Source organism: Halichoerus grypus, chromosome X (assembly GCF_964656455.1).
Source record: "Halichoerus grypus chromosome X, mHalGry1.hap1.1, whole genome shotgun sequence".
In the NCBI taxonomy this organism is placed as follows: Eukaryota; Metazoa; Chordata; class Mammalia; order Carnivora; family Phocidae; genus Halichoerus; species Halichoerus grypus.
The window spans coordinates 122029216-122056804 of record NC_135727.1 but is presented as its reverse complement, the minus strand read 5'-3'; the positions used below and the strand labels follow the sequence as shown (position 1 = coordinate 122056804).

The following is a 27589-nucleotide window of genomic DNA, read 5'->3' as shown; positions in this document are numbered from 1 at the left end:
CACAGGATGAATCAGCATTTTTAGAAGGATAAAATCTCAAGGACAGATCAAAATGGGCTTTAGCTGAGAGAGAAGGAGAAATTGGCCACAGTGGGTCACAGAAGAGAGGGTGTCACTGGTAGAGTGGCTAGATAAATGTAGGATGCCTACATTTCAGATAAGCAGTGAATATTTTTTAGTGTATCTCAGACATGCTCCTTATCTGAAATGCAAACTCTCCTGAGCATCCTGTATCTTTAGTTGCTGAATCTGCAACTTTACCAGCTGGGGAAGAAGACCAGACAGTCTCTGAGTCCAGTGAAAACTAAGGCAATGTCAACCTGGCTCCTGCAGGTGTCTCCAGGAAGGTACCAGCAGAAGACTCCAGCCCCCACTCCCTGCCCCCAGTGTAATCCTCCCGGCTTCCACAGGAATTCCTTCTTTTCATTCAGACCCCACTCTATGAGACCCCATTCTATGAGAATTTTTTGCCCAGGTTTATCAAAGCCACAACCAGAGGATTGGTGATGAGCAATGTCCACTACCGCTGGTTAAAAGATACTCAGGAGATGGATCTTAGAAAGAGATATGTCCCTGTCATCCTAAATCGGAACTCAGAGTGATACATTGCAAGTGGTGGTTGAGCTCCATGAAACTGCTAGGACAAATTCATGTATGTTGTGGATTAAATGCCACACTACCTAATGAGCTGGCCATCATACATATCATTGACTCTGTGGGAAAATGCATTCCAACAACCAAGGTGGAAAGTTCTGGAACGCAAGTTCTCCAACAGCTGCAAATTACCTGCAGTGCTAAAAGACTATTTCATTAGATTCTTACCGCATATCTGCTACCACCACGTTTTGTGAATGTGGACAAATTCCTCAGTTTCTCTGACCCTCAGTTTCCTTTTCTGTACCATAAAGGATTTCATCTTTGTGATCCCTAAAAGCCATTTTAGCATGTAAATTTTGTTCCTGTGTTGGAAATGGAGAGAACTTCAGCTTTCCCTATAGGAGACTGTCATTCATGTTCTTTTTTTTTTTAATGGTTTTTAAAAATTTTTAATTCCAGTTATCATTCATTTTCTATCCTATTTTAGACACTATAGCCAGACCCTATACAATGGCTTCATTAACTGGGCATTTTTTTTCTCTTGCAGCTGTTGGCTACTACATGGCAGTTCCGGCCCTAGTGGGCCGTAAGAAGGACATCGGCCGGTTGAAACTCCTCCTCCCTGACCTGCAAGCCCAAAGCAATTTCTGTTTGCTCTTTGATTACCGGCTGGCCGGAGACAAAGTAGGGAAGCTTCGAGTGTTTGTGAAAAACAGTAACAATGCCCTGGCCTGGGAGGAGACCAGAAGTGAGGATGAGAGGTGGAAGACTGGGAAAATTCAGTTGCATCAAGGGATCGACACTACCAAAAGTGTAAGTGGAAAGCCAGTGTTAAATGAGATCCTGACATTCTTTTTCAGTGATTCAGCAAATAAAACAAAACACTCAAGGACCTAGGCACTGGGGCCACAAAGCTGAGTAATTACGACTTTTTCCCTACAGTTAAAGAGTTTATATTCTGGAGCAAAATAGGCAAGGCGATGGATCAGCACCACTGGTGTTGTCAAGTGCATGCGCATCACATGCTATAGAAACGATCTGTCTGCGTGTCAGGCTCCTCCCCAGCAGCCTCTCACACCAGACTGTAAAATCCTTAATATGTACAAGAATGTCTTGCTCAGTCATTCTGTGCCCAGCACTTATCACAATGAATGGAAGCTAGAAGGCCTTTTTTTAAAAGATTTTATTTATTTATCAGAGAGAGAGCACGAGCGCTCGAGTAGGGGATAGAGGCAGAGGGAGAGGCAGAAGCAGACTCCCTGTTGAGCAGGGAGCCCGACGCGGGGCTCTATCCCAGGACCCCAAGACCATGACCTGAGCTGACGGCAGATGTTTAACCAACTGAGCCACCCAGGTGCCCTAGGAGGTCATTTTTTTTAATGTTTTTTAAATTAAACTGAGATTGTGGCTGTTGTCTGGGGTCTCAAGACCATTCAGGTTCTGTGGTTCCCTAGAAGGACTCAGAGAATTCAGAGAAGCTGTTCTATTCATGAATATAGTTTATTACAGTGAAAGGGTGGTGAATAAGGTCAGCAGAGGGAAAAGGTGCATAAGGCAGCGTCCAGGAGAGAGTGGGCACAAGCTTGTGGTATTCCTCCGCCAGTAGAATCATAAGTACAGCTCTTCATTCTCTCAGCAATGATGCGTGACAACACTCACAAAATGTTACCCACCCTCGAAGCTCACCCAGGCCTTGGTGTTCTGGGCTTTTGTTGGGTTCAGTCTGCCCACATGACTGCCTGCATAGCTGACCTTAGTTACTCAGTCTCCAGACTCTCCAGAGGTCAGACTGTTTCTTTGTGACTCAGGGCCCCCGCTATAAATCACATTGTTAGCATCGATTATCTGGCATGGGCAAAGACACTCTTAAGAGGCAAGATATTCCGAGGACTTAGAGGTTATCTCCCAGGAACCAGTCAAGAGCCAAACCTTTCTTTAGAATGTTCAGGGTTTGGACAACCCAGACCTCCTGGATCAATCCTTTACTGTATAGTGGGTTTAATAAAGGAAAAGGGAACAACATCTAAGAAGAAGCTGGTCAATGAGATGAAACGCTCAGAAAGAATGAATAGGATAAAAATGACAAAGAGTCTATCAAGTTTGACCATCAGGAGGTGGTTGGTGCCCCTTGCAGGGGTTGTTTCTTTGGAGGGGAAGGGGAAGGCCAGCCTATAGAGAGATGAGGAGGGAAGAGAGCAGAGCCTGGGAGGCAGCCACTGTGGACCCTTGTGTAAAGCTTGGTTGGGGTGGGAAGAGAAGAGGTAGGGTGGAAGCTAGAAGGAGATACATGAAACCCTGAGTACCAACTAATGGTTTCAAGAGGAAGAGCAATTAGTAGATCCATAAATTGGGATTCCATTTACACTTGGCTTGTGAAAGATAATGATTCATGAACATAAGGAAAATCCTGTTTTTTGATAATAGGCAGTAATAGAAAGCCTGGGGTCTGGTGTCAGACGTTATATTCAATATCTTTTTATTTACTTGTCCCACTTAAGCAGAGCATCTTATTTAAAATACATCCTACAATATGACTATAGATAAAATACACATTGGGCTGTAGTTGAATTTTCTCACCATTCTTTCCCTCTTGCCCATGTTTGTTTAGTGCTGACGAACACATTGATTCTAGTTTATGCTGATTGCAGCATATTTGCATCGATACAAATCCAATCCACATATTTACATTGTTGTGTTTGTAGCATGGTTTGGGGACCGTGACACTGAGCTGTGCTACGTATAGTTGACATCCTGTTGGAGAATTGAAATACACCTCGGCACAGCATTCATAATTACCTCCATAACTGAATTTATATACTGAGAAATACGTTATGTAACATGGTAGCTTGGGGGTGGGTAACAGCATGTGCCATCAAAACAGTGATTTTTTTTTTTTAATACACATTTTTGCAAATATGCCTCCAAAGAGCCTGGCCAGCAATGGCCCTATAACACAACACAGCTCTGTCAAGAGGGATGCTCAGGCCCAGCCAGGCCCTGATGCAGGCACCTATGCCCTGAACTTTCTCAGTATGAGGGGAACCCTTACTGGGGCATACTGGAGGGTGGGGATGCTGAATAATCTAGACTAAAGCATGCATACCAGTTTGTCAAGGTCGCATTGGCCGTGGATATTTGTAGCAGATGCAACTCTTCTTCCATGAACACAGGCATACAAGGTAAGGCACGTTACTTTCTCTAAATCAAATTATATCTGAATATAAAGCTGCATCCTTCATGTGGCAGGGGGATGGGGTGGGATTCATTCTCGGCTATTTGCTCATGTAGGATTGAGGGAGGGTGCCCCTCCCTAGGGTGGCCTGCGCTTCTGAGGGGCTAAAAGCAGCACAGATATTAAGAGAGGGCAGCACATTTTTACTTCATCATGGGGGCCATGGATATTCTATGTACCCATGTTGCACGTAAAGTCACTCACTCATCTCTTCAACTTCCATGCATGGCCAGGACACACAAATCTTTACTGAGGCTGGAGTCTTGTTGGCTAAGAATCTAGCCTCAATAGAAACCTCAGACAACCATTTAAACAAACTGATTACCAGTGATGAAATTGAATCAGTAATCAAAAATCTCTCAAGAAACAGAAATCCAGGATCAGACAGCTCCACAGGTGAATTCTACCAAACATTTAAAGAAGAGTTAATACCTCTTCTTCTCAAACTATTTCAAAAAATAGAAGAGGAAGGAAAGCTTCCAAATTCATTCCATGGGCCAGCATTGCCCTGATACAAAAACCAGATAAAGATACCACAAAAAAAGAGAACTACAGCCCAATATCTCTGATGAACATAGATGCAAAAATCCTCAACAAAATATTAGCAAACCAAATCCAACAGTGCATTTAAAAAAAATCATTTACCATGATCAAGTGGGATTTATGCCTGGGATGCAAGAGTGGTTCAATATTTACAAATCAATCAATGTGATCCACCACATCAATAAGAGAAAGGATAAAAATCATACAATCATTTCAATAGAGGCAGAAAAAGCATTTCACAAAGTACAACATCCATTTATGATAAAAACCCTCAACAAAGTAGGTTTAGAGGGAACATACTGCAGCATAATAAAGGCCATATACGAAAAACCCCCAGCTAACATCATGATGGTGAAAAACCAAGAGCTTTTCCCCTAAGATCAGGAACAAGACAAAGATGTCCACTCTCACCACTTTTATTCAACATAGTACTGGAAGTCCTAGCCACAGCAATCAGACAAGAAAAATAAAAGGCATCCAAATTGGTAAGGAAGAAGTTAAACTTTCAGTATTGGCAGATGGCATGGTACTACATGTAGAAAACCCTAAAGACTCCACCAAAAAACTACTAGAACTGACAAACGAACTCAGTGAGTTCACAGGATACAAAATCAATGTGCAGAAGTCTGTTGCATTTCTATACACTAATAACGAAGAAGCAGAGAAATTAAGAAAGCTGGCCCATATATAATTGCACTCAAAATAATAAAATACCTAGAAAAAAACTTAACCAAAGAGGTGAAAGAACTGTACTCTGAAAACTATAAAACATCGATGAAAGAAATGGAAGATGACATAAACAGATGGAAAGATATTCCATTCTCATGGATTTGGAAAACAGATATTGTTAAAATGTCCATACTTCCCAAAGCAATCTACAGATTTAATGCAATCCCTACCAAAATACCAACAACATTTTTCACAGAACTAGAACAAATAATCTTACAATTTGTATGGAACCACAGAAGACCCCAAATAGCCAAAGCCATCTTGAGAAAAAAGAACAAAGCTGGAGGTATTATAATCCCAGATTTCAAGATACACTACAAAGCTGTAGTAATCAAAACAGTATGGTACTGGCCCAAAAATAGACACATAGAGCAGTTGAACAGAATAGAGAGCCCAGATATGGTCAATTAATCTACAACAAAGGAAGCAAAAATACACAATGGGGAGAGGACAGTCTCTTCAACAAATGGTGTTGGGCAAACTGGACAGCTACATGTAAAAATTAAACTGGGCCACTTTCTTACACCATACACAAAAATAAACTCAAAATGGATTAAAGACCTAAATGTGAGACCTGAAACCATAAAAATCCTAGAAGAGAGCAAAGCAGTAATTTCTCTGACATCGGTCACAACAACATTTTCCTAGATGTCTCCTAAGGCAAAGGAAACTATTGGGGCTACATCAAAATAAAAAGCTGCTTTCTGCACAGCAAAGGAAACAATTAACAAAAAGTTAAAAGACAGCCTACTCAATGGGAGAAAATATTTGCAAATGACATCCGATAAAGTGTTAGTATCCAAAACAAAGAACTTATGCAACTCAACACCAAAAAAAAAAAAAAAAAAAAAAATCCAATTAAAAAATGGATAGGGGCACCTGGGTGACTCAGTTATTTGAGCATCCAACTCTTGATTTCAGCTCAGGTCGTGATCTCAGGGTCATGAGATCAAGTCCCGAGTCAGGCTCCAAGCTCAGCACAGAGTCCGCTTGGGATTCTCTCTCTTTCTGCCCCTCCTCCCCAGTTCGAGTGCTCTCTCTCTAAAACAAACAAACAGAAAAAAAGGGGTAGAAGATACTTCTCCAAAGAAGACATACAGATGGCCAACAGACACATGAAAAGATGCTCAACATCACTCATCATCAGGTAAATGCAAATCAAAACCACAATGAGATATCAACTCACACCTGTCAGAATGGCTAAAATCAAAAACACAAGGAACAACAGGTGTTGGTGAGGATGTGGAGAAAGCGGAACCCTCTTGCACTGTTGGAGAGGAATGCAAACTGGTGCACCCACTGTGGAAAATAGTATGGAGGGTCCTCAAATGATTAAAGACAGAGTTACAGGGCACCTTGGTGGCTCAGTCAGTTAAGTGTCTGCCTTCAGCTCAGGTCATGGTCCCAGGGTCCTGGGACCAAGCCCCGCATCGGGCTCCCTGCTCAGCAGGGAGCCTGCTTCTCCCTCTCCCTCTGCTGCTCCCCCTGCTTGTGCTCTCCCTCTCTGTCAAATAATTAAATAAAATCTTTAAAAAAATTAAAGACAGAATTACCGTATGATCCAATAATTCTACTACTGGGTATTTACCCAAAGAAAACAAAAATACTAAATTGAAAAGATATACACACGCCCATGTTTATTGCAGCAGTATTTATGATAACCAAGATATGGAAGCACCCCAAGTGTTCATCAGTAGACAAATAGGTAAAAAAGATGTGGTATATATACACAATGGAATATTACTCAGCCATATAAAAGAATGAAATCTTGCCATTTGCAGCAACATGGATGGAACTAGAGGATATAATGCTAAGTGAAATAAGTCAGAGAAAGACAAGTACCATATGATTTCACTCATATGTGGAATTTAAGAACCAAAACAAATGAACCCCCCCCCCAAAAAAGAGCGAGACACACACAAACTAAAAACACCTAACTATAGAGAACAAACTGATGGTTACCAGAGGGGAGGGGGGTGGGGGGATGCAGGAAATAGGTGAAGGGGATGCAGAGCACACTTATGATGAGCACTGAGTACAGAATTGTTGAATCACTATATTGTGCGTTTGAAGCTAATGTAACACTGTATGTTAACTATACTGGAACTAAAATTTTTTTAAAAGTTGTAATGGGAAAAAGAAAAACATTCAGCTATTTTAATAATATTTCTTGTAAATATTTTTGGATGAATGAATATAAAATAGTAACTGTATATCTTTAATTTTGTTAAATGAGTCACTCCTGTCATTTTGTGTCCAATTTCAAGATACATTTTTTAGTATTCATCTTCTCTCTGTTCTCTATACATTAGATATTTCTAAAATATAAAGAAGTTTGCTGCTCTTTTGATTATTAATAGATAATAGATATTTTATTTGATCTATTTTATCATGGATAAAAATGATCATAGCCTATTAGGTAACAGTTTTCAACACATAAAAACAATGACATTCCCAATAATTTCCAATATTAAAGCCAATATTTTAAGAAAAATAACTATATTAGTACAAACTAACAGAATCTGAATATATCAAAATAATTCCCTTTCAACTATATAGTTTTATGTTAGATGTTCACCAGGAGTGTTAAATTTCTTCTAGCCTGGTTTTTGAAAAGAAAACCACATCATTCATTTATCTTTTCTTTTCTTTTCTTTAAATGGGAATTCCAAAATTTCCTCTTCAGCCATACCTTTCTCAGCTTTTCAGGGCTGTGCAGATACTTTTAGGAATTGCAGTGACCCTGTTTTTTCTGAATATAATCCACTCAGTGCAAGATACTGGCATCTGGAAAATACATTACTATATATGCAATGTCAGTGCCTGTTCGTTTGCAGTAGGGGCTGATGAGTTCGGTCCTTTTTTTTTTTTTTTTTTTTTTAAGTAATCTTTATGCACAGAGTGGGGCTTGAACTCATGACCCAAGATCAAGAGTCTCATGCTTCACTGACTGAGTTGGCCAGGCGCCCCGAGTTCAGTCGTCTTTAATCGCTATTAAATAGTTTGTTTCTGTCATTGACTTGAATGGTTTGAAGTAATATTTTTTTATCTTCTCCATTATTAGATCATTTTTGAAGCAGAACGCGGCAAGGGCAAAAGTGGAGAAATTGCAGTGGACGGTGTCTTGCTGCTCTCGGGCTTGTGTCCAGATGGCCTTTTATCTGCGAATGGCTGAATGTTACTATGGTCTTTTGTGTCTTTATATTTGGCTTCTTATGTCAGTTCCCTATTTTCTGATATTACATCATAGATCGCCCCACTTTAGAAATACAAACTGAAAAATCGTAACATACCAACAGAAACATTATTGTAAGGTGCCTTTCTTGTATAAGATGTGCCAATATTTGCTTTCAATATAGTACCACTCATTCATTTCTGAATTTATAAAATGTGGAAATGTGGAAAAAGCTCAGCTTTCCACCCCCCCCCCCGCCTCCAGTGTATCTGATTTGTCTCTGTGAGTTGATGAACCTTTATATAACATTTTTAGAATTATAAAAAAACAAATAACAAGAACAAAAACCCCACAGGGAATTGTTTCTCTGTTTGACTTTTCTGGCACTTCTTGGAAACTGACATCACAGGTAGATTTTTATCTAAGTGGCTTAGCCTGATCTTTTATAGCCAAGCTTGTATATTTAAATTCTTTGTAATAATATTCAAATAATCACCTTGTGTCATGGTTTAAGTTTTTCTAAGAAAGAAAATGTGTTGTTAATGCTCTGTTTCATTATGTGTATAATTATTTGTTTTACTGGAAAATGTAGGTTTTCTTCTTTTTCCTTGGAAATACTCTATATTCTTAAAAATTCATGAAATTCCTTTTATGGGAGCACACCCAACTGCTTTATTAGGCCTCATAAGTGTGATACAAATTAGCTTAAGTTGTTGAATTTAAGGCCTAAGAGAAATACCTAAAACTAAATCACGTAAGTGTCAGGATTCAGAAGAAAGACCAATGCCTTCTTTTCTCTGTTTCTCTTTTCTTCCAAATTCAACAACAGCTTTGTGTGGTAATGAATCTTGAGTATATTCCCTGAGGATGAATGTATATAATGTTTTAAGATTCTGGGTCATAAACAGAAGGTTCTCCAGATATTTGCCTGTTATCCCCTAAAGCAATGAAGGCCTTCAGCTGTAGGAGGAAGGAAAGAGAGAAGGTAGTCCACTTACTAATCTTTAATATTTGTAGCCTCACTCTTAAAGTTTTTTTTTTTAACTGAAACTCTTAGTGATCCTTTTTTTTTTAATTTAGTAACCTTTTTTTCAACAATGTTCTCTTTAATACAACCAACACATACAACCTTTTAAGATTGTAGGGGAAAAACATTGTTTTCCTTTAGTGTGAAGTAATTTTGGCATACAAAGTCTTGTCTTCAACAGCTGTAATTGTATCTGTTAGGATAACTGCTAGTTATAGAAACCCAAAAAATAGTGTTTCTAGGGAGACCAGATGAAGAGGTGCCTAGCTAAGTCAAATCAGCCTGCAGAATTGTGAGAGATAATAAAATGGTCGTTTTAAGACACTAAGATTTGAAGTGGTTTGTTACACAGCAAGAGCTAACTGATACAGGTGGTTTCTAATACTGTGATAGAACGTGAAGAAAAACCCTCTATTTCTTCAGTGACCAAGGAAATTCGAGAGCACAGTTATGGCTTAGAATAAAGGAAGATAGAAGGGAAAACTTGCAATGAAGGCCAGTGCCCCAGTGATCCAGGTTAGAGGAAGAGATGTTGAACCAGAAATGAAATAGGGAAGCCTGGGAATCATGTTATATATGGGTAGAAAATCATTGCACAAGGCTGAGTCAAGTTGAATTGAATAGTAGTATTTCATTTTCTCTAATATCTGTAGCAGAGATTTCTAGTTGCCTACCCAATATCCATTCTTGAATTTTTTCCTTACTAGTATAACCATATAAATGTGTATGTGTTTTCTTTTCTTTTCTTTCTTTCTTTCTTTTCTTTTTTTTTTTTTTTGGTGGGTGAGGAGTGGAATGTGCTGAATTAGAAGGAGTAGGAGAGCATTTCCCAACCTCTCTTTCAGATGGAGAGCCTACTGAAGTCATTGGTGGGGCTTTCAGGAAGGCTCATTAAAGAGGGTTGTCAGTTGGCAGCCTCTCTTGCCATTGCTTTTCCTCCTCCTTCCTTCCTGCAATGTGGTTGGTTGTGCAGGCAGGAGCTCTTTGAACTACCTTGTGATCATGAAGTCAAAGACCATACCTTATGGAGGAGTGCATAGCTGGAAGAAGCCTGGGTCCTTGATGACATTGTGGCATTGCTGTCCCTGTCCCAAACCGGTCACTGTTCAACATTTTATTAAGTGAGAGAAAAATGAACCCTCTCTTGGCCTATCTAGGATTTCAAACAAAGCACAATCCAGACTCAGGTGATGACTACTCTTCCCTGACCCCTGGGGGCTGCCCCTGCCATTTCCACCACATGACCATAGTCTTCGGGGACTAACTTTTTGGACCCTTAAATACCAACATATTGTTTTGAATTCCAGTCAACAGGCTATCGTGTCATGGAACTCTAGTCTGCACTAGCACTGAGTCATAGTTGGGTTCCTTTGGGGAACCTAAGGTCAGATAATTTATCCAGGATGCATATCTCTTGTCCCTGGCCACCACTCAACATGAAACCCCCTTGTCATCCACCCTCTCCTACTCTCCTCCCCACACGGGCTCCTTCCTCTGGATACTAACTTCTACTCTTTTCTGCCCTCTCCCCCATCACATACACTGCATTGTCTGGTAAACAAACTCCCCTCCATCTTAATTCTGCCAACGACCTCTTCCTTAGCTGAGCTCTCTCCTGGGCGACCTCTCCCCTTGCAGCCTTAGCAAATGAAAGCTGCTCATCCTTCCATGCTGCACACATGCAGGGTCCGGTTGAAGGTGGCAGCCTGGTTGCTCCACTCTTGTTCACAATCTCCTATTTCTCTATTTCCATGTAAAAGCCACTTGAGGGTACAGTTAAACAGCTCTACAGTCCTCTCGGCCCTTCGTTGCCATTGTCATCGACCAATGTGACATCTATGCAAATGACCCATCTGATGTCCTAGCCCCACAGTTCTTTGACCTCTATTCCAGTTACCATCATCTCCCTGGTCACTGCACCATGGCCACTACCTTGGACTTGATCATCACCTCCGAACTTGAACTCCAACATCAAACTGTCTAGTTTATCTGGCTTTCTCTTAATCTCACATTTCTCCTTTGGACTTTTTGAAAGCTCTGTTCCCTTGACATTTTCATTTTCTTCCCATCTCTTGGCTTCCTATCTTGACTCTAATAAAACATAACCTAGATTCTAAGGCCCACCATCCCTTGAAAGACACTCTTGCCGTTGCCCCCCAAGGCCCACGCTCTTGTGTTCTTCCACCACGGCCACCGTACAGAACCCCAATCGTGATCACCCCACTGCTTTCTTTTCTCTATCCCATCACCAGACTGCTGAGCAGTGTTACAAAAAATGACACATTGTGCAGATTGGTTCTTCAACAAAACCATGATCTTCAACCTTGCACAGACCCCGAATGCTGCCCAAATTACCACTGAATGGTGCTTGCCTATTTGCTGGCATAGACTAGGTAACATTCACAGGACGTCCCACATCCTCCGGCCTCATGGGTTTATATTAACACATTGAAATAACAATGGCACAATTTTTGCCCCCCATTTTTGCCTCCTCTCTGGGGCTGAATGTCAGTGGCTGACTAAAGCACCAAGTTGATTTTGAAAACACATCTGGGCCTTTGTCATAAGCAGGGAGGGGTACTGAATGACACTGGAGTTCTCTGCTCTAGGGGTTGGGAAAAGCCTCCTTGTGGCCAGGGAAGTCTCTCCTGTCCCTCCCTTACAGACTTCAAGAGACTTCAGGTAGAAAAATCATGCAAGAGACTTTGTATCAACAACTTAAGGTCATGTGTCATTTATGGCCCCAAACAGTATTACCAACCCAGAATTCCACTCCTAGGTATACACTCAATAGAACTGCACAGAAGCACTATTTGTAATGGTCACAGTGGGACCACTCAGATATCCATAATGTCCCTTGTGAGTAGGATGGAAAAATAAACTGTGGTATAGTCATCCAATGAAATACTATCAGTGAGCATGAAGAAACTAATGCTGCCCACAGCAAGACAGATGAATTTTAAAATATGGCATTGATCAAAAGAAACCAGAAAGGACATACTGTGTGGCTCCGGCTACATAAGTTTCAAGATGAGGCAGGATTAATCTATGCTGGAGAAATTGAGGTTGTGTTTACCGTCTGGGGGGGGGGGGTGCTAGGAGGAAGCACGAGGGGGGACGTCTGGGGGCCTGGTCATGCTGTTTCTTGATGCTTTTTGGATGGACATGTTCACTTTGTGAAAATCGTTGAGCAGTACACTTAGGATTTGTGCACCAGCATTTCTACATATGGGTTATACTTCAATGAAAATTTACTTTAGAAAGTGAAAGTATTAGCCAGCCCCCTCCCCCCCCCCCCCCGAGCTGAGCCTCATCTATCTGACTGTGCCAGTTGACTTGGGACCCCTCTAGTGAATTCAGCTCTCGATACCGGGCAGGCTGTAACTGAAGTTCCACAGACTCATGTATAATCCAGCCCCCAATGACTCTGACACTGGGGATGTCCCCTGGCTTGCCCTCCAGGATACCGATGGACTCCGGACATCAAGCGGGTTGCGGGAGGTCAACGGCATTGGAATTTTGAGGGGGCTGAGGCCTGAGGAAATGTGCCTGATGCTCAGAAAGCCTGAACCCTCTCCTTCTGCACATCTGTTTGTCTTCCTGGACACCCATAAAATTTCTACAGCCCCGTTTCTTATCGCTGTCACTGTCCCTTTACAAATCTTTTTCCTCATGGGTCCAAGCTGCAGTCACACAGCTCTCCTCCTGAAGGTGAGGCACTGGGTGCTCGCATTCAGTTTTTGGACCCTTCTCAGAGCTCTGGCAGTGCCCTCTTGTGATGGCCTACGTGCCCGTGTGTGGCTGCCACCTGGCAAACAGCAGAGAGGGCTGTCTGAAGCATCTCCTGCTCCCGCTTTGCTCCATTTCTCCCCTCCCCCATGTCCTGTGAACTCATGCCTCTTTCTGGATACCTAGAATCTTCCAATTCAGTGACTCCTGAGATCTCAAAGAATCCAATCTTGCGGACCTTTCATTCTTTCCCATTTACCCGGGTCAACATTTACTTGTCCTCTGTCCCATTCTGTTGGTCTCTGACAGGTGAAGAGAGACGACCCTTCTAAGATAACTCAGGTGTAGGGAATAAAGAGCGGCAAGTGTAACCTTGCTGATATTTGTTCTTTTAGAATAGCAGCTTCCAGTGCTTTAATATGAAGGAACGAGTAAGAAGGCAGTTTCAGCACCATCAACGATCAGGGATTCTCTTTGGATGGCCCTCAAATCACACAGCTACATTAAGATGGGGGCTGTGTCAGTTAGTGTTTGCTGGTAGCAAGCAACAGAACCAGACCGCAGCTAACTTACGGCAAAGGGATGTTATGGTAAGGAAACAGGAGTGTGCAGGTGCATGGGAAGACCAGCAATCCAGCCTTGGAAATGGGCTCCAGGGCTGGAAGCAGAGCTGTGGAAAGAAGCCATTGCTGATCAGCACGCCAATGTTACTGGAATGATCTCTCACCATACTAGTCTCCACATTACTCTGCTCAAAATTCACATTCCAGGGAGGGGTGTGCAATGGGCCCAGCTTGTTCCTGTGGCTGGCCCCTGGCTAGGGCAGATGGCGGCACCCAATTGGCTGTTCAGAAGGTGGGCTGAAAGCTGAGTGGCCCAAACCCACCAAAGTCCACCACCTGGACCCCATTACATAAAAGCTGGCATCGGGTACATGTAATTGCTCCAGCCAGCCTACCAATTCAAGAGATTTACTTTTTTTTTTTCAAAGATTTTGTTTGAGAGAGAGAATGAGCAGTGGGGAGGGGCAGAGGGAGAGAGAGAGAAACAGACTCCCTGCTGAGCAGGAAGCCTGACCAGGGGCTTGATCCCAGGACCCAGAAATCAGGACTCCAGCCCGAAGCACACGCTTAACTGACTGAGGCCACCCAGGCGCCCCCAAGAGCCTATTCAATAAATTAGATTTATAGGTGTTGCACTTTGTTCTTGTGATAGAAACAATCTTAAAGCAATAGCCTTTTGAAAATGAAGTCTCTAGTTTTACCATCACTTTGATTTTATTGGACCCTTGCAGGGAAACAATGTCTACAGGTGAGAAGTGCAGGATGCACATGGCCATTTAATGAATGTTTACTACTTACACATCAACTGATGTGTGCTAGGGGTGCAATAAATAACTTCTCGAATTAATTACTGCGTTCAGTATATCGCATTTTTGGCCAAAGTTTTGTCAACATTTCGCTGAGCAACGTCTTGAATGAGAGCCGAAAGCGTACGCCGTAGAATAGTTAACAACCTTTGCAGCTGAAAAGCATTACTGCGGGTAGTTTCTTTCAATTCAGGCCCGACCGCCAGACCGTCAGCCAGACCAGGGGTCGTCCCGCAGCCAGCGGCGGAGGCGGATTCGCCGCTGCTAGTCGCTCTGCGCAGACACCATTTACCTAGCACGCATGCGCTGGGGCCCGGGAAAGCGTTCTCTGGTCTGCGGGCTTGGATTGGTTGAGCCTTGGTGGTCCCGCCCCGCGTACCGGAAACTCTCTCTCGACGCGGAGGTCTCCCGAGTTTCCGGGGCTCCTGCGCATCTCGGTGAGCGACGCCCTGCGTTGGGTTCTCCGGTATCTCTGCGCACCGGTGCTCTGAAAAGCCCAGCACTGCCCCGGGGGGTGCCCTCGGTGCGTCCTGGGTCGGGTAGGCCCGATCGTGCCCTCGCTCCTCTTCTCCACCCGAAGTCGCCGGGGTGGGCAGATCTCTCGGGCCCGCCGCCGCTTCTGGGCTGGGTGCCAGGCTGGCACACGGGGACGGCTTGCAGCAGGCTTCGCTTGTCGCCCTGCCCCACCCTGCGGAACCCGAACCCGGGCCAGAGCGGGCCCTTGGGCTGGTCCCTTCCACTCGCTGCACCTGTGCTGGGGACCGTCCTAACATGAAAGGGCCCTAGCGCAGGGTTGAGGGGCTGTTGAGAACCTGCGGCCCCCCGACATGTGGCATCAGTTCTCTCCATAGAGGAAGGGCCTCCCTGTGTAGCTGGAGAAGCGTATGTGGCTTATGACCAGAAACAGAATTTCTCTTTGATCTCCTTTCTCCCCGGGGTTTAAGCCAGATGTGGGCAGATGTGTGCAACCTGCCCATATTAGTTAATATTTACGAGCTTTTATATGCATTCAGTCAACAGATATATAGGACCCGCTCTTGCCGGCCCGGTATAAACTCTTTCTGATATGTATTCAGAAGCTGGGGGTATAGGTGTGTGTAAGCATTACCCATTTTAGCATATGCTCTAGAACTGTGTTGTCCAATAGGGAGCCACTAGTTACACAGGCTAATGAGCACTTGAAATGTTCCTAGTCCTAACTGAGATATATCAAACAGTGAATTCTGGAGAATTAGAATGAAAAAGAGAATGTAAAATACCACTTACTTGTTTTTATCGATTCCATGTTGAAATGGCAGTATTTTGGATACACTGGTTAGGTAAAATGTCTTTAATTTCACCTGTTCATTTTTTAACGTGGTTACTAGAAAATTTTAAATTGTATCTGTGGCTTGCATTATATTTCTGTTGCATAGCACTGCTTTAGAAAGGGGTCAGCAAACTACGGCCTGCAGCCAGATCCAGCCTGCCTGTCTTTGAAAAAAGATTGATTGGAGCAAAGCCGTACTCATTCTTTTATGTATTGTCTCTGGCTGCTGTGTCTGCCACAAGAGCAGCGGAGTTGAGTAGTCCCTACAGAGATGGGATGGCCTGCACAGCTGAAAATATTTACTATCCGCCCTTTTACAGGAAAAGTTTGCCGACCCCTTGCTCTAGAACAGCGCCTGGTATGATAGATACATGTCATGTAAATCTTTTCATTATAGTCCTGTGTAATTGTCAGTCAGGCTTACTGTGTGACAGGCCTGGTTCTTAGGAGTTTACAAGGACTATCTCATTTATTTCCCATGTTAATCCTAGGATGTAGAATTTCCCCGATTTTGTAGATGAGGAAATCGAGGCCCAGAACGGGCAAGGAACTTACCGAACATGCTCAACACCCCTCACTTCTGTGAACTATACCTTCTTGACCCTCCTTATCCCCAAACGTTTGATTCCTGGAGTCTACTTGATTAGCCCACAGTGGGCACCATGCTCCTGCCTTTATTATTATTATTTTTTAATTTTAAATGACTTTTTGAAGAAGCTGAGGGGCACTGGGCTTCGGTGCCGTGGGTACAAGCAAGCTGGTCTGTACTGAAAAGAATGAAGCGCACGAGCAGAGAGGAGAGGGAGCACTCTGGATGCTCTTTTCTCATTTAACAAAAAAACCCTTGTTGAGTAACAGTAAGCACTGGCCAGGTGTTTGCCAGGCATGTCTCAGTGCATGAAACAGACATCATTCTTTTACAGTCTTGTGGGGAAGGCAGACAGTAAAACAATTTTTAATGTGATACACACCATGAAAAAAAACCACTGCAACTATTTGATGGTTTTTTGTTTTGTTTTGTTTTGTTTTTAACAGATTTCCTTATCCGTAAGTTGGAGATAAGCCATATACCTGACTCGGGCTCATTGTGAGGATGGAGATGACATGAATGTGTATGGCACATGGACTTCAGTAAATGTACATTGTCTTCTGCTGTTAAGAGGTAAGGAAGGGAATGAGTCCAGGGCATTGGGTGCATCGTGACACTTAACACACTGCAACCACCAGTTGTCATTGTAGAGAAGGTTCTCAGGTGGGCGGTGCACGGCAGGTGTTTTTAATATTTCCCAGTGGGGCTCATCCGGCTGAGTCCGAAAGCAGAGAGGTTCTATGTATTTGGTCTAGGAGCAGGTCCGGAGCTGTCTTCGGGGGGTGGCAGCGTCACTGAGACGGTCCTGCCGCGGCAGGGCCTCGTGCCCGTGTGTACAGGGCAGTGGTGGCAGCTCTGGTTTAAATCAGAGTCACTGGGACAGCTGGGAGGATACCCAGGCCTACCCTCAGGGACTCTGATCGCTTCTGCCTGGGACGAGGCCCTGGCGTTGTTTTTGTTTTTGCTGTTTAATCACGCCAGCCGATTCAGGTTTATAGTCAGGACGGACAGCCACCCACGGTGAGAATTCGGCTGGGCCCAGGGAGCTACTGACACGAAGGCACGGAGCTGTGGAATGGGCAGAGCCTGTCGGTGTCCGCCAGGTCATGGAGGAGGGTCACGGAAGAGGCTGGAAGGGGGCCTTTTATCACCTGGCCAAGGGCCTTGGGGCTCCACCCTGAGAGCACAGGGGCACCTCCGAAGGGCTTTAAGTGGGAAGTTGAGGGGATATCTTGGTGAGCTCTGTAGTAGAGGATGATCCCTCTGACAAAGTGCCATGAATCAGAAGGAACGCAGTGAAGAGGCAGCTAGAACCTGCCAGATGGTAGGAAGCCCAGATTGGGCTCCAGCATTCCTCCTGTGAGTGTCCTCTAGCAGCCGTGTCTATCCTTTGGAGACACCCTGTGTTATAAGTGGCCACTTTCTTGTCCGTATTCCTTCCAGTGGACTGTCAGCTCCCTCAAGGCAGAGAGGATCTCTTTAGGCTCAGCATCTAATGTGTACTTAGATGTGTAATAAATTATTTATTGAATGAACTCTGTAGAGCTATAAACTGGATACACAACTTTCCTTGTCTTCTTATGGCAATACTCAAAATTTTATATCTCAGTTGCTTTCACAGTATACCCTCCTAGGGCAATAAATGCTTTATATCCACATCATTGTCCCACAGGGGGAACAGAAGGTTTGACAGGATTTAAATGCTGTTAGACATATGGAGGAGGATGGAAAACAGTATGGCGGTTCCTCAGAAAATTGCAGATAGAATTACCTTATGACCCAGCAATCCCACTTCTGGATATTTACCCAAAAGCACTGAAAGCAGGGTCCCAAAGAGATATTTGTATATCCATGTTCATAGCAGCGTTTCTTCACAATGGCCAAAAGGTAGAAGCAACCCAAGTGTTTATGATGAATGGATAAGGAACACGTGGTCTGTACATACAATGGAATATTAATAATCCAGGACACAGGCTACAACACCGGTGAACTTTGAGGACATTATGCTGAGTGAAATAAGGCAGACACAAAAGGCCAAATACTGTGTGATTCCACTTACGTGCAGCACGTAGTCAAATTCATCAAGACAGAAAGTAGAATGATGGTTGCCAGGGGCTGTGGGGGAGAAAGGAACAGGGAGCTGTTGTTTAATGGGTACAAAGTTTGGTTTGCAAGAGGAAAAGTGTTTCGCACAACAACGTGAATGTACTTAACACTACTGAACACTGCTTTAAAATGTTTAAGATGGGCGCCTGGGTGGCTCAGTTGGTTAAGCGACTGCCTTCGGCTCAGGTCATGATCCTGGAGTCCCGGGATCGAGTCCCACATCGGGCTCCCTGCTCAGCAGGGAGTCTGCTTCTCCCTCTGACCCTCCTCCCTCTCGTGCTCTCTGTCTCTCATTCTCTCTCTCGCAAATAAATAAAAAATCTTAAAAAAAAAAAAAAAAAAATGTTTAAGATGGGGAAAAAATGTTTGAGATGGTAAGTCTTATGGTGTGTGTATTTTACCACAATTAGAAATGAAAAAGAAATACAGAGGAGAGGTAAATGAAAGGACATATGAAATAAAGAGCAGAGTGCTTATGTGTGAATACATTAACGTCTGTGGATTTACAGAAGTGAAGAGAAAGTTTTGCTGGTAAGACAGACTGCTGTTCTCATCGTTCTGAAGCTCCAAAGCTATAAAGTCCCCTTCAGACTCTCCTTGAGACTCTGACCGAGTGTTGAGAAATTCTGACCTGAGTTAAACATTGCCTAACCTCCCTGTGGGCACTCTAGACCTGTCTCTTACTAACCACCTTGCCAGCATCTGGCAAACTTCAATCCTGATGTCTTCGGTAGCGGTGCCTCTAGAATGAATGCGGAATGCAAGCAAGATGAGTATTTCTTCTTTGTTAGGAAACTTCCCAACAAGTTGGGGAGGGCTCAAGTATCTTAAGCAGCTTGAAACCTTATCACGGTGACTTGGCTGCGTGACTTCCTCCAGATGCTAGGATGTGAGGCAGACAATTTTGAGAGAAAGTTCAGCAATGGAGGCCATGTATTTTTAATTTTTCTGCATTTTTACCTTGCCTCTTTGTTTACTGAGCCTCTGATCCTTAGGAAGACTCCTTCACTGTTTTCAGTCTGGAATTGTAAAAAAGGTAAAACAATGATCTTGAAGTACTGATTCTTGATAATGATAAAAATAGCCTCTTAAGGGCGCCTGGGCGGCTCAGTCCGTTCAGCATCTGCCTTTGGCTCAGGTCATGATCCCAGGGTCCTGGGATCGAGCCCCGTGTCGGGCTCCCTGCTCGGTGGGGAGTCTGCTTCTCCCTCTCCCACTCCCCCTCCTTGTGTTCCCTCTCTCGCTGTGTCTCTCTCTGTCAAATAAATAAATAAAATCTTTAAAAAAAAAAAAGCCTCTTAAGACCCTGAGTTGCTGCCTCACAAGTGACTGCCCAGGTTGTCCATGTACCAGCCCCCTCTGGTGGCACAGCTGCCAGACCCGCAATCTCGGTCGTCCCTGAGCTGGCCCAGCAGGGAAACACCCATAGGGACCTCACAGCTGTGACCCAGGGTGCTTAACTCTTCCTGTTTGAGAGGAGATGCAACTGGTTTAGACCCAGCAGTAGACTTCTTAGGAAATTGTGAATGCTAATGTGAAGGCAAAGCCACACGTCACGTAGTACCTTCATGATACTCTGATTCCAGAGGGAAGGTAGAAGACTGATCCATTTACCGTGCCATTTTCCAATAGGCCAACATTATAAATATGTGGAGTTTATCATGAAATGATACTGGACAAGTCACTTTTGCGGTTATGAAAATAATACATACTCATCATACAAAATATGAGAAGGAATAAAAGAACGAACAAAAAATCATCTAAAATCTTGCCATTCAGAAAACGTCACTGTCTAAAGGTTTGCATATTTGTTTTTGACTGTTTCTCTTCACATGTGATTCTTTTTTTTTTTTAAAGATTTTATTTATTTATTTGAGAGAGAGAGAATGAGAGAGAGCGAACACATGAGAGGGGGGAGGGTCAGAGGGAGAAGCAGACTCCCTGCTGAGCAGGGAGCCCGATGTGGGACTTGATCCCGGGACTCCAGGATCATGACCTGAGCCGAAGGCAGTCGCTTAACCAACTGAGCCACCCAGGCGCCCTTCACATGTGATTCTTAAATAAAATTTGGATCAGACTCTATATGCTGTTTTTATTTTATTTTTTATTTTTTTTAAAGATTTTATTTATTTATTTGCAAGAGAGCACAGCAGGGGAGCGGCAGGCGAGGGAGAGGGAGAAGCAGGCTTCCCGCTGAGCAGGGAGCCCGATGTGGGGCTCGATCCCAGGACCCTGAGATCATGACCTGAGCCGAAGGCAGACGCTTAACAACTGAGCCACCCAGGCGTCCCTATATGCTGTTTTTAAATAACAACTTTATTCAGATATAATTTATATACCATACAGTTCACCTCCTCAAAGTGTACACTTCAGTGATTTTTAATATATTTACAGTTGTGCAGTTCATCACCACAGTCAACTTTAGAGAAGTTTGTTCACTTTCCCCAAGAAAAACCCTGCACCCGTTGGCAGCCACCCCCCTTTCATTCCACCCCACTGGTTCCCTGCATTCCTCTGCCCCAGCCCTAGTCAACCACCAAATAGATTTGCCTATTCCGGACATTTCATATAAATGGAATCATACAATATGGGGTCCTCTGTGTTTTTAACTTAGCATAGTGTTTTCAAAGCTTGTCCATGTTGTAGTATATATATAAGAATTTCACGGGGTTTACGGGTTTTTTTTTTTTTTTTTTGCCAAATACCATTCCATTGTATGGATAGGCTACATGTTGTTTCCCCAGTTGATGGGCATTTGGGTTGTTTCCACTTTTTGGCTATTAAGAGTAATGCTGCTGTGAACATTTGTGTGCAACTTTAACCATTTGGGACCTTACAGTTTCTTCAGAGTTGGAAGAAAATTCTTACATGGACAGCTTCCACATCTCTTGCTTCCCTAAAGTAATTTTATAGAAATGGAATCACTGACTAAAAGAAAAAGACATTGCATTTCACAGAACTTGTCAGATGGTTTCTAAGAAGACTGCATTGATCGTCTCTGTGCTCGCTTCAGTGTTATTAGACTATGTGCTTAGTGATGGGCATTTTTTTTAAGATTTTACTTTATTTATTTAGAGAGTGTTTGTGAGCAGGGGGAGGGGCAGAGGGAGAGGGAGAGAATGTCCAGCAGACTCCCTGCTGAGTGCAGAGCCTGACACGGGGCTCGATCCCACGACCCCGAGATCATGACCTGAGCCAAAACCAAGAATCAGACGCTCAGCCTACTGAGCCACCCAGGTGCCCCAGTAATGGGCATTTAATATAAAGTGCTATGAAACGGAAGCCCATGAGTTTTTGAAAAGACAGGGTCCCTGCTATCAAGATGCATAAGTCCATATTTAGACCAGATGGGCAGATGTAGATCCAGGGGTATTAGGTAGCAAGGTTATGTGCATTATGTGGAGAGAAAAATAGACTGGTTAGATAAAGTAATTATTTACCTGCCCAGGATGAGATAATCATCAAGCAACTTTTTGCACCTCAGAGTTAAACAGAAAAGTTAATGGAACCAAAGTGGCCTAGGGACTAGCTGGTCCAAAGTCGTAAATGGTCCGGATCGCTTAGTATGAACCCTTACCCTGCTTTTCAGAAGACTCGGATGTCAGCACAGTGCCCGTTGACTCTTGGGGCCCATCAGATCTGGTTCTGGCTGCCTTGCAACCTATACTGTCTCACGATTTCTTCAGATTCCTTGGGACATCTAAACAGCATTCCCTTATTGCCCTGTTTCTCATTCTGTTATTCAGAAAAATACCACTTAAAGATGATAAAATCAGCAAGTAGTTCAGCTATATAGCTGAATATGGGGGTAAACAGTCCAGCCTTGCTCAGACTTACCCTGTTCATGCTGACGCTGGCATGATTTCATGCCCAGCATGACCACCAAATTCCATCCAAAGCAATTGACCGATCTGGATCCGGAAAGAGCATTGATTTGGAAAATTTGATTGGAAAAAGTTCTAGAGCTCTTCCAGTAAGCTTCTTTGAAGCAACCGTTAATGTGGAAACTGGTTGCAGTGCTTTTTTTTTTTTCCCCCGACTACCCAGACTCAGCCTTTTGAAACTGAACCATACCACATTGCAGATGACATTTTCTAACAGGTCACGCCCACTTCTGTTACATAACTCTTTCAGAAAACGCCGCGTAGGTAACTGGCAGAAAGCGCTCCGCTACTATCGGGAAGCTGCAACTGTTAAACCCAAGCTTAAAGAAACAGAAACCTCTTTTCTCTTTTCTTTGCAGCTGTAAAGATGTCTGACCAGAAGCAGGTAGCTGCCAAAGCCTCCCTTATTGAGCAACTGATGTCTAAAAGGAATTTTGAGGATCTTGGCAACCACCTTACTGAGCTGGAGACTCTTCATGTGACTAAAGAGCATCTCCAGGAGACCGTCGTGGTCAGGGCGGTGTACAGAGTCCTCAAAAACTGCCCTGTGGTGGCTTTGAAAAAGAAAGCCAAGCGTTTGCTGTCAGAATGGAAAGCTCTTTATAAGGATCTCCACTTCAAACCAAGGGACAGCCCTGAATCATTCCCTACGGGCAGACACTCCAGACTTTCTCATGACCCAAGTCAGGATGAGATATCAGGCGGCTGCAGTTCTAATTCATCACCCCACCATGTTGCAGGAGCCATTGAAACACTTGTGCCTGAAAATAGCACGAGTCAGATGGAGCCCAGGGAGGAGCATTTCAGGGGTGGTGACCCAGAATCCACTGACCAGAGATCCACTGAGTCGCTGGATCCCACGGTACCTGTGAGAGCTAAATGCACAGAGCTTCTCTATGAAGCTTTAACGAGTTCTTGCACAGATCAGCCCAAAGCTGATTTGTGGCAAAACTTTGCAAGAGAAATTGAAGGGCACATTTTTACCCTTCATTCGAAGAACCTCAAAAAGTACAAAACCTGTGTTAGAAGCAAAGTTGCCAATCTGAAGAACCCCAAAAATTCTCACTTACAACAGAACTTGCTCTCTGGGACCACGTCTCCGAGAGAATTCGCCGAAATGACGGTGATGGAGATGGCAAGCAAGGAACTGAAGCAGTTGAGAGCCTCCTACACGGAATCTGGCATACAGGAGCATCGCCTTCCCCACGCCACTGAGGGCACGCAGACGAAGAAGATAAAATGCAGACGCTGTGAGAAGTTCAATTGCAAGGTCACTGTAATCGCCAGAGGAACACTTTTCCTGCCAAGTTGGGTGCGGAATTCAAATCCAGATGAGGAGATGATGACCTATGTGATCTGTAACGAATGTGGGGAGCAGTGGTATCATAGCATGTGGGTCTGCCTGTGATGGTAAATAAATGTTCTCTTAACCGAGAACTGGAGTGATACCGTTCTTTTTGGTGCCACCCTTTTGTGCTTGGTTTTAAAATCTTACACGCACTATATCCTTTTTTTTTTTTTTTCCAAGATTTTATTTTAGGGGCACCTGGTGGCTCAGTTGGTTAGGCGACTGCCTTCGGCTCAGGTCCGTGGTCCCAGAGTCCTGGGATTGAGCCCCGCATGGGGCTCCCTGCTCAGCAGCGAGCCTGCTTCTTCCTTTCCCTTTGTATTCTCTGTCACTTTCGCTCTCTCTTCAATAAATAAATAAAAATCTTTAAAATTTTATTTATTGGAGAGAGAGGGAGATAGCGAGAGAGAGCACAAGCAGAAGGCAGGAAGAGGGAGAAGCAGGCTCCCCACTGAGCAGGGAGCCTGATGCAGGGCTTGATCCCAGGACCCTGGGACCATGACCCGAGCCAAAGGCAGATGCTTCACTGACTGAGCCACCCAGGCGCGCCCCCCCCCCCCACTATATTCTTAATCCTAAGAGGAAGGAAAGTCATTCATTGAAGTTCACGCCACGATCACTAAAAGTTGACCGTTTGGGGAGAGAGTGGATGACTGTCTGCTTTGTGCTTTGTGGCCACTTAGTCCTTTGCTGTACTCAGAGTGTGGTTGAGAGCAGCTCAGCAGGCCCTAGAGCCTGTTAGAAATGCAGAGTCCCAGGCCTCGTGCTCCTGGATCCCCCGGTGATCCTGTTCAAGGCAGTTTAGTGCTGCTTTCTCAGTAGGCCAGTAGTCCTTAACAGTGGCTGCATATGAGGATCATCTGGGGAGATTTGACAACCCACTGATGCTCAGGCGGGGCAAGGCGGGGGGGCTCCCCAGAACAATTGAATCTGAATGCATGGGATGTAGCCCAGGCTTTTTTAATTCCTCAAGTTATTTTGAGACAGAGTTGAGAACTACTCACACACAGGCTCTCACTTGATGGTCTCACGGCTCTAAGAAAAGAATGTCACTGTACACTTTACACCTGAGGAAACAGGTCCCCAGGGGTGCTGTGACTTAGCTAGCCCAGCTGGAACTGCTCCCACAGTGTCTTCCTCCAAATTCACCATCCAAGACCGCTTCAACATTGACTTCTGAGAAAGGTATTCCTGGCGATGTGGGACAAGATGAATAGTGTCTTTAGGCTCTAACATTGGATAACTAGGGCTTTGTTACTTTCCCCTCTCTTTTCTCACTTGTCTCTCCCTTGAACCATGAAAATTATCCTCTAATCCCACAGGTAGAATTTTGTTTCGAGTCCTTTTGCCTAGTCAGAGGAGTTGCGTATTTACTTGTTTGTTTTTTTGTTTTTTCTGCGCAAGTCCTCCAGAGTATATAAAGTGTTTATGAAATTTGGTTTCTGATGTTAGGGGGTCTTCATGTTCTCAAGGGCATGTGAGTTTAGATACGTAGGGGAGGATAAAAGCTCTCCTAGGCTCTCTAGCTGGGACCCTGCAAATTAGACGGACAAAAGACAGACTAACAAGAGAAAAACCGTTCATTAACACGCCGGGCATGATACATACAGGAGAAACTCAGTGATGAAGAATTCAAATGGGTGGTTAGAACTTGGGCTTGTGTAATAGCATCTTAGGAAATAATGATACATTTGTAGAGAAATAACAAGATGAAAGGGGCTTTAGGCTTTTAGGGCCAGCAAACTGGGAGGGTAAATATATGGGGGGACTAATGAACATAATGGTTATTTAGTAAGGTTTGTTTGTGTAGACTCTTCTCGCTGCCGTCCTGAGGCGGTTGTTACCTTCTTCCTGGTACAGAATTCATAAGGGGAATTTACGTTCTGCTTTCAGGCAGAGAGCTCATTTTGTGTCTGCCTTTTCTCATTTGCGTTCAGCCCAGAATGATCCTCATGCCAGGATGGCATATTGGGGGTCCCATACTCTGAACCCTTTTAGGTCTGAAGTTCCAATTGTGCTAATGTAAAAACAGGCCTTGATCTGTCAGAGGTCGTCCATTGCCTGAGTCTTTGAATCTACCAACATTTCTCTAATAAATGAATTGAAGAGGAAATTCCTTCTTTAAGGCTTTTGCAGTGTTGAACCAACCTGTGCAATTATTTAAGCACAACACACCTTCTGTGTGATTATAGCTGATTTTGTTCTCTTTTGAGAACTTGTCGAATGTTAATGGTTACAGTTTTAATAAGTTTACTTCGGAGTTATACACATTTTCAGCAGTTCTTTTCTCCCACCATTCCTAACTTCCTATGTCAGAGCTCTGAAGGCTTAACCAGACACACAGTTTACCTGCCTCCTGACACAATTCCCCAAACGGTGCCTAAAACTAGAATATGTTCGTGTGTTCAAATGGGTTTGAAGTAATCAGAGGCCATCGAGTGTGAATTCTATTTTGATATCTTTTCTCCTGGTGGCTTCCCAGGGCTGCCTATTTTGATGTAACATGCTAGTCTTTTAAAGAGAAACTTGCAAAGTCACCTAAAACTTGAAGTTTCACAAACTGGTTTCATGTGACTTAGGATGATCTTAAAAACTATTCAGGGGTTCTGAAGGGCACATCACATGAAAACCAAGTGTTCGTGTCATTGTTTGTTTTTTGTGTGTGGTGGGGTTTTAAAAAAGTTTTTATGCTGGAATTGTGCAAACTTCATTTGCAGACAAATAAAAGCATTTGAAACGGAAATTCCTTCACTCTCCAAAATGTAAAAATCTGGGTAGTCTTTTTCATTTCCTTTCGACTTTGTTAGTGACTTTTGGAACCAGAGATAGGCAAATAGCAGTGTGGGGTTTTTTTTTTCTTTTAGCCAATGAGACAGCATTACATTTTTAAGTATAATCATCCTTTCACATTCTATGTCTCACCCACTAAAAAGAAAGTGTTTTTCTTTAAGATTGCTTCTGGGGGAAAGGAGCTTTGTTTAATTTACAATCACCGTTACAGAAATGGCCAGTACAATGGCCCCAAGGTCCGGTGCGGGGGGTGGGGTGGGGTGGGGGCACGACAGGAGCTGACCAGAGCTGAGGTGAAGTCACAAGAGCCACTGGGTTCATTAGGGCCCTTGTCAATCATCATAAGGACTTTGGGTTTTTTCCAAGCCCAATGGGAAGCCATTGAAGGGGGGGAGTTGGTAGTGAGACAACTTCAGTGGCCTTTAGGAAAGTTCCCTCTGGCTGCTTTGTTAAGTTAGATGGGGAAGGAAGCCAGGATGGATGCAGAGACATCCAGTCAGGTGGCCATAGCAATGGTCCCATTGTCATGTGACTGGTTTCAAACAAGAGTACACCACATGGTCTCCCTGCATCTTTACAGTTGACGGAGTCCTTGGCGATGGGGTTCAGGAAATGCTACTCCAAAATCTGGTACCTTCTCATACAGAAGAAGCTGAAGGAATCTAAGTAAGGGCCTGTAGGTGGAGGACTCTCTGCCTCTCCCTCCTCCCCTGAGGCAGGTCCTAAGCCCCTCCACTGAGAGGTGCCCTCCTCCTACCCGAGGAAGGGAGCATCCCTGATCTCTGCAGAGGCAGGCACACAGGGGAATCTGAGCAAAGAGGACTTTCTAGGTTTTCCCCGTGGCTCATACCCTTCCGTTCTATCACATTCCTGCCTGACCTTCCACAAAAGCACACCGGTTTAACTCTCTTTGGGGCTTCATTTCCTTATGAAGTCTCCCGTGTCATGTAGAATTTATATTACATAAATGTGAATGCTTTCCTTTTGTTAATCTGTCTTTTGTTACAGAGCCCCAGCCAAGAAAGTAGATGGGATAGAGGAAAAATATTTTTTTCCCCGTCCTTATATAGGCAGTTTTGCAAATGGGTGTTTCATCAAATCCAACAACCGCAAATTCCCTACCCGTGACCCATAATAAAAATGAACTAACAGCACAGAAATT

At 43.8% G+C, this 27589-nt stretch overlaps 2 protein-coding genes across 6 annotated transcripts in view; both read left to right on the top strand.

Annotated features, from left to right (window-relative positions):
• The window catches only part of EGFL6 (EGF like domain multiple 6), a 58436-nt gene extending 48809 nt beyond the window's left edge, over positions 1–9627 (top strand). For all 4 annotated transcript variants that reach the window (XM_078063983.1, XM_078063982.1, XM_036100004.2 and 1 more), the window contains 2 exons: positions 1145–1410; positions 8166–9627. In XM_078063983.1, the coding sequence (XP_077920109.1) occupies positions 1145–1410; positions 8166–8276 (377 nt within the window). In that variant the 3' untranslated portion in view covers positions 8277–9627. The remainder of the gene's footprint in view (positions 1–1144; positions 1411–8165) is intronic.
• A 7119-nt stretch (positions 9628–16746) lies between these two features.
• Positions 16747–23726, top strand: TCEANC (transcription elongation factor A N-terminal and central domain containing). Of its 2 annotated transcripts, XM_036100009.2 has the most exons (4): positions 16759–16872; positions 18816–18936; positions 20038–20203; positions 22649–23726. In XM_036100009.2, exon 4 carries the CDS (start codon positions 22657–22659, stop codon positions 23695–23697), a length of 1041 nt encoding a protein of 346 aa, XP_035955902.2. In that variant the 5' UTR covers positions 16759–16872; positions 18816–18936; positions 20038–20203; positions 22649–22656; the 3' UTR covers positions 23698–23726. The 2 variants fall into 2 exon arrangements, with proteins under 2 accessions (XP_077920378.1, XP_035955902.2); XM_078064252.1 differs by lacking the exons at positions 18816–18936; positions 20038–20203 and having other exon boundaries at positions 16747–16872.
• The last annotated feature ends 3863 nt before the right edge of the window (positions 23727–27589 follow it).

Excerpts from the sequence above, each read along its gene's own strand:
- TCEANC (XM_078064252.1), top strand. The coding sequence starts at position 16,815 with ATGAATGTGTATGGCACATGGACTTCAGTAAATGTACATTGTCTTCTG. Across the intron at positions 16,873-22,648 it reads TTGTCTTCTGCTGTTAAGAG|CTGTAAAGATGTCTGACCAG; the intron begins GTAAGGAAGGGA and ends TTTTCTTTGCAG.